The following is a 6,551-nucleotide window of genomic DNA, read 5'->3' on the forward strand; positions in this document are numbered from 1 at the left end:
AGCAAAGAATCAAATCAAGTGAACTTTAAACAGCATAACTATTCTCTTGTTTGTGTTCCTATGTCTTTAAATGTCTTTATGCCTTGAGGAATAAAACTAAGTTCCATTCATCCTACCTCCTTACCATCTATCAAATGTTACTTTTTTTTTTGCCAGTCCTGGGGCTTGAACTCAGGGTCTGAGCACTGTCTCTGGCTTCTTTTTGCTCAAGGCTAGCACCTACCACTTGAGCCACAGTGCCACTTCCAGCTTTTTCTATATATGTGGTGCTAAGGAATCAAACCCAGGGCTTCATGTATGCAAAGCGAACACTTTAACACTAGGCCATACTCCCAGCCCCAAATGTTACCTTTTTGCATAATATTCTATCCACTTCTCTGTGGCACTTAATCATAATTGGTAACAAGACATTTGTTGTAGTTTTATTTATCCACTAACCTAAAATTCTGTAAAGAAAAACTTCTCCTCTTTCCTGTTCACCACTGTATATCCAGGTCCAATAATATATTCAATAAATGTGTTACATGGATAAATCAATCACTTCTCTCAGTTCCTACTGAACTTAACAGTTCAGGCACAGCTTCTCCCTCTAATCAATTCTATACAATTCAACCCCTGTGATTTTTTTCAAAATGCACCTTTCAGGCGAAATTTCTTAGACTAAGACTGTAAGGTCATTTTAAGTGTGTGTTTGGGGGGCAGGGGGAATCCTGAAGCTTGAACTGAGGGCCTGGGTGCTGTGCCTGAGCCTCTGTGTGCTTGGGGCCAGTGCTCGATCACTGGAACCACAGCACCACTCCAGCTTTTTTGAGTAGTTTATTGGAGTTAAGAGTCTCACGAACTTCCCTGCCTTGGCTGGCTTTAAACTATGATCCACAAATTTCCACCTCCCTGAGTAGCCAGGATTATAGGCATGAACCACCAGCACCTGGCTAAGTGTATATTTAACTCTAAGAACAGTAGTTATACAACCACATTCACACAAACTAAAAATTATTATTAAATGACAAGCCCCAAAGAAAAGGTTGCCATATAAGCAAAGCAAAACATGTTCTGCAGGGCACCAGTGGCTCAGGCCTGCAATCCTAGCTATTCAGGAAGCTGAAATCTGAGGACCACAATTCAAAGCCAGCCCAGGTGGTGAAGTCCAAAATAACTCATAAGTGGAGCTTGGCTCAAGTGGTAGAGTGCTAGCCATAAGCACAAAAAGCTCAAGGACAGCAACCAAGCCGAGTGGATGGATGGATGGATGGATGATGGGTAGTCAGACTTATTTCTAAATAAGACCCATGTTTGACAAGAAATGTACTCATTACCTTACTTATATAACTGTAACCCCTCGGTATATCACCTTTATGATAAGATAATACAATTTTAAGGACCCCAAATTATAAAGGTATTAAGCATGATAGTTAAAACCATATCAGAATTGGCAGAAGGGAATGAATGGAGCATTCACTATCCATCTTAATGCCTTGTCTATTTTCTGCTAATGGTGGAGGACTTCTGTTTCCTAATTCAAAAAATAAAAATTATCAAGAGAAGACAGGAGGATTCTATTGTTGACGTTATCTTTAAAGATCTCCATGAATTTCCTGTGGCGTACTTTACTTGGTTACTGTATATGATTTTGGTACACTAGATATTGTATATAAGCCTACCTGATCTAGGGAAGGCAAAGAAAAATGAGGGTGTAAGATATCACAAGAAATGTATTCACTGCCTTATTATGTAACTGTACCCCCTTTGCACAATAAAACTTAATTGTCAATAAAATTTAATTTAAAAAAGTATAAAGTTAGCTACCTTCAAAAGCTGCCTGGGGGTCACAAAGGCGTTTGCGCCTCTAACGGCCCCGCCCGTCCACTTCCCACTTTACAGACCACCACCTCCCCCATCGCGGCAGGGTTAAGCCGACCCCTTCGTCCCGCCCCTACAAAGCGCTCCGGGGAGTGTTCAGTAACTGACGGTGTCCGTCTCCGCCATGGGCAGGCAGCAAATGGGGATAGGGACAGCTTCTGGCACCCCGTCACCCCTCGACCCTCGGGTCAGACTCCGGGTGGGGTGGGCCCTCCCCTGGGCCCTCCTCATCCCCACCCCCGGGCCTCGAGCTCCGGCCCAGGCTCTCCTCGGCGCCCCCGACCCCGTTCCCCGGCCCCCTTACACTCCGAGGTGCGTGTGAGACACGATCTTTCCGGAGGCTACAGTGGCCAGCCCCGGATCGAAGCCCAGGGCCTGCAGGTACATCCAGAGATGCCGCTTCTCCACAGAAGTGACGGAGCCCGAACTCATTCTCTCGGCGGGGACGGGAACTTCAAAGAAAGAAAACGCAGGCCCCGCGAATGCAGGGCCGTCAAGGATCCCTCCGCCCTACAAGCTGCCTGAGGTCGTGGCGGCCCCTCCGTGGAGACCGCCCGATGCTTTCTCGCAGGGTGTCATTACGCCTCCAACGATCCAAAACCGAGCCTCTAAACGCCGGGCGGCCACAGGTGTCCCAGCGGAAGCTGCCACAAGCAAGACTCCCGCGCTTCAGGAAGAGCAGTGTGCGCCTGCGCCGCACGGATAGGCTGCCTCTTAGAACTGTTTTTCCCGCCATGCAGCGCGCCGTTGTCCGTCGCTTCTAGTCATACCCCACGGTGTAAAACTACAAGGTCCATCGTGCACTGCGCGGCCAGGAACTTTCCCTGCAATCCGATGACGTTATCCTAGCAATGCCCAATGGCTTTGCAGTTCTCAATTCTTTTCTTTAGCCAGTCCTGGGGATTGAACTCTGGGCCTGAGCACTGTCTCTGACCTGTTTTTGCCCAAGGATCTCACTTTACCACTTGAGTATCACAGCGCCACTTTTGGCTTTTTTCTGTGTATGTGGTAATGAGGAATCGAACCCAGGGCTTCATGCAGGCTAGGCAAGCACTGTACCACTAAGCCATATCCTTAGCCTGCAGTTCCCAATTCTTTTTTTTTTTTTTTTTTTTTTTGCCAGTCCAGGTCTGGAGTTAGCGAGAATAGAAAGATAGCCCGAAGTGATCCACAACGCTGAATTACAGTACATCTTGAAGAGGTGAAACTGTCAGTTGGATAAGGACTCAGAGGGGTAGCTGTCTGGGATTGGGGTCATAGTAACCAATCAGTAGCTATGTAAGCCCTCCCAAATGGTTTGACAACTGAGCAGTGGCTGCCAGGGTGTGGGAAGTCTGAGCTTTTGACATGATAAGGGCACATTAATTAAAGAAAAAGTATATGCAATAAAAGATTTATGGTGGGCTGGGTTTATGACCTAGTGGCAAGAGTGCTTGCTTCATATACATGAAGCCCTGGGTTCAATTCCCCAATACCACATATACAGAAAACGGCCAGAAGTGGCGCTGTGGCTCAAGTGGTACAGTGCTGGCAATGAGCAAAAAGAAGCCAGGGACAGTGCTCAGGCCTTGAGTTCAAGCCCCAAGACTGGCAAAAAAAAAAAAAAAAGATTTATGGTAAATTAGTTTGAGCCATGAATAAATCTTCCTAATATTTGTATTATTCAGTAAAGAAAAACATAGAGAAAGCTGGGAATGTGGCTTAGTGGTAGAGTGCTTGCCTAGCATGCATGAAGCCTTAGATTCGATTCCTCATTACCACATAAACAGTAAAGCCAGAAGTGGCCCTGTGGCTGAAGTGGTAGAATATGCTACCCTTGAGCAAAAAGAAGCCAGGGACAGAAGCTTAGGCCCTGAGTTCAGGCCCCAGGACTGGCAAGAAGAGAGAGAGAGAGAGAGAGAGAGAGAGAGAGAGAGAGAGAGAGAGAGAGAGAGAGAGAGAGAGAGAGAGAGAGAGAGAGAAACAGAAAGAATGAAACTAGGGCTGGGATGTGGCTCAGTGGCAAAGCACTTGCCTAGCAAGTGCAACATCCTAGATTCAATCCCCAGTATCAAAAAAAAGAAAAGACAAAAAAGAAAAAAGAATGAAACTACCCACCTTTTGTGTTATCTCAGAGTTGTAACTGCAGAATATTGACAAAGAGTTGCCTTTGTAAATTTTTGGCCTACTATCAAAACTTAATTCTCACTTGCAAGTTGAAAATGTGATTAAAATTAGCAGAGGAGATGGGAAAAAAAAGAGAGAAGGAGGGGAGAGAAAGATGCTAAGTGCAAGGCCCAGGACCCACACACACACACACACACACACACACACACACACACACACACACACACACACAAAAGCAGAGAGGATGTGCTTGTTGTTAATGCTGGGGAGTTTGGGCTTCTGGATGTATATCCTGAGAGTTCAGGCTTTTGGTCACATGATGACCTTTAGTTTGCTTATTCCCCTACATTACTGGACTTAATCTCCAGGGGTTTGGAGGTTTGTTTTGTTTTATTTTTTTATTGACCGTGGGGCTTGAACTATGGGCCTGAGCTCTTGCTAGCGTGCTACCACTTGAGCCACATTGCCACTTCTGGTTTTCTGGTGGTTAAGTGGACATAAGAGTCTCACAGACTCTCCTGCCTGGGCTGGCTTTGAACCTCAATCCATAGAACTCAGCCTCTTGAATAGCTAGGATTACAGGCATGAGTCACCAGTGTAAGCTTTCCAGAGTTTTTATCTCTTGCTGTCAGGATATTCCTTCACTCCCATGAGTAACCTTGCCTGCAGCTGAAAATATGTTCTTTTTTTTGTGGTGGAATCATTTTTTTTTAATATTTAAATACAAAAAGTGAGCACTGACTTTTTTTTAACATACAGACACCACACACACACACGTATAGGTCTAATAGCCAAAATGTACTGAGGAAATGAGCTCCTACTCTGTCCTCCACAGTCCCCAACATCCCCATCTATGGCTAAGGCTTCAGCAAGCCTTGCTCCTCTCCAGCAGATCCCTGGTGGCTGCTGTGTACTACTGCTTCAATGCATTTCGTCAGTTTTGTATGGTGTGCATGTTCATCCCCCACATGGGGATGAAAAAAAGCCAGGGGTGGGGCTCTCCCACTGGCCTTAGTTTCTACCCCACAGTGGGAATAAGGAGAGTGATGTACTGAAGGGATGAGATCCAGTGCTGGAGTAACTATCCACATGGCTGCACTGTGGTGTCAGAATGAGGACAGAGTGGAGGGTATAGTTGCAGGTTGGGAGTCTTTTCTTGAGACAAGGAGATCTGGAGAATTTTCCCCATCAGATTTGGATAGATCATCGTGCCAAAATTTAAAAGAAGGAAAAAGAAATCCAAATAATCAGCAGTTCAAACACAACTGAATCTCAAAAGTTCTCCCACCTAGACTTCTCAAATATAACAATCTAGATTTTTCCAGGAAGTGAAGGTAGGGCTCCTGGCATTCCTCCTGACAGCCCTGTGTTAGGCCCTAGAAGTATCTGCCGCTGCTGGAGCTGCTGCTGTTGCTCCATTTGCAATTTTTCTGTCTCAAAGACAACAGGAAGAACCAGGATCATAAAGGAAGTGGTCCCAATCCTCAAGGCTGCCCTGGAAAATCTGTACATTTTCTGAGCCACGAAGAGGGAGAGATCAAAGGTGGCTGCGGCCGCGGACCGGATCCTCTCCGGGAACATCTCCGTCAGACCCCAGAGTCTCTCCGACAGGGTCTCGTCTAGCTCGTCGTCGTCGTCGTCCTCCTCCAGCTCTTCCTCGGTCTTCTCCGCGTCGCCTTTCCGGAGCAGCTCGTCGGCGGACACGGGCTCACCAGCGCCGGCGGCGGCGGCGGCGGCGGCGGCCATGGCGGTAAGGGACACCGGAAGCCTGAAAATATGTTCTTGAGTCTCCTCATATGGGAAAATTGTGAGGAGAAAAGTCAAAGTAAAATTTACACTTGTTTGCCAGGCACCGGTGGGTCACGCCTGTAATCCTAGCTACTCAGCAGACTGAGATCTGAGGATCGAGGTTCCCCTTGAATCCTGAAACTCACTACTTTTCCTAAATCAAAGACACACACACACACACACACACACACACACACACACACACTCAGTGATTCAAGCATACTTTCAAGATTCAATCTATTGGGTTGGGGATCTGGCCTAGTGGAAAGAGTGCTTGCCCCATATACATGAAGCCCTGGGTTTGATTCCCCAGCACCACATATACAGAAAATGGCCAGAAGTGGCACTGTGGCTCAAGTGGCAGAGTGCTAGCCTAGAGCAAAAAATAAAATAAAATTCAATCTATTGTATTTATTAACCATACATACAGAGATTCTAATTGTCCCATGTTTGAATAGTAGGAATTCTTCATTTTGTATAATTCCTGCTTCAGACCTTGAACCAGCAATTTCTTCAAGCATCTCTAGTTTCTATAATTAGGAAATAGTCTGGACACTAAGGATATCCGTAGCTACAGGGATGGCTATTGTTTTGATGATTTCAGTTATTTGGGTTTTTTTTGTTTCTTGGTGCGCGTGAGTGTGTGTGTGTGTGTGTGTGTGTGTGTGTGTGTGTGTGTGTTCTATCACTAGAGCTTGAACTCAGGGCCCAGGCTCGGTTGCTGAGCTTTTGTGCTCAAGGGTAACACTCTACACTTGAGCCACAGCTCCATTTTCCACTTTAGGTAGTTAATTAGA

The 6,551-nt window shown here is 46.1% G+C and overlaps 2 protein-coding genes across 2 annotated transcripts in view; both read right to left on the reverse strand.

The window, feature by feature from the left end:
• Positions 1–2,519, reverse strand: part of Haus6 (HAUS augmin like complex subunit 6) — a 33,622-nt gene extending 31,103 nt beyond the window's left edge. Inside the window, exon 1 of the mRNA XM_048356309.1 lies at positions 2,165–2,519. Coding sequence (XP_048212266.1) covers positions 2,165–2,292 — 128 coding nt within the window. The 5' untranslated portion in view covers positions 2,293–2,519. The remainder of the gene's footprint in view (positions 1–2,164) is intronic.
• A 2,536-nt stretch (positions 2,520–5,055) lies between these two features.
• Positions 5,056–5,712, reverse strand: LOC125352664 (mitochondrial import receptor subunit TOM22 homolog). The gene has a single exon (XM_048347900.1). It carries the CDS (start codon positions 5,710–5,712, stop codon positions 5,278–5,280), a length of 435 nt encoding a protein of 144 aa, XP_048203857.1. The 3' UTR covers positions 5,056–5,277.
• Between the last annotated feature and the right edge of the window lie 839 nt (positions 5,713–6,551).

This window comes from Perognathus longimembris, chromosome 1 (assembly GCF_023159225.1).
Source record: "Perognathus longimembris pacificus isolate PPM17 chromosome 1, ASM2315922v1, whole genome shotgun sequence".
NCBI classification, from domain to species: domain Eukaryota; kingdom Metazoa; phylum Chordata; class Mammalia; order Rodentia; family Heteromyidae; genus Perognathus; species Perognathus longimembris.

Excerpts from the sequence above, each read along its gene's own strand:
- LOC125352664 (XM_048347900.1), bottom strand. The coding sequence starts at position 5,712 with ATGGCCGCCGCCGCCGCCGCCGCCGCCGGCGCTGGTGAGCCCGTGTCC.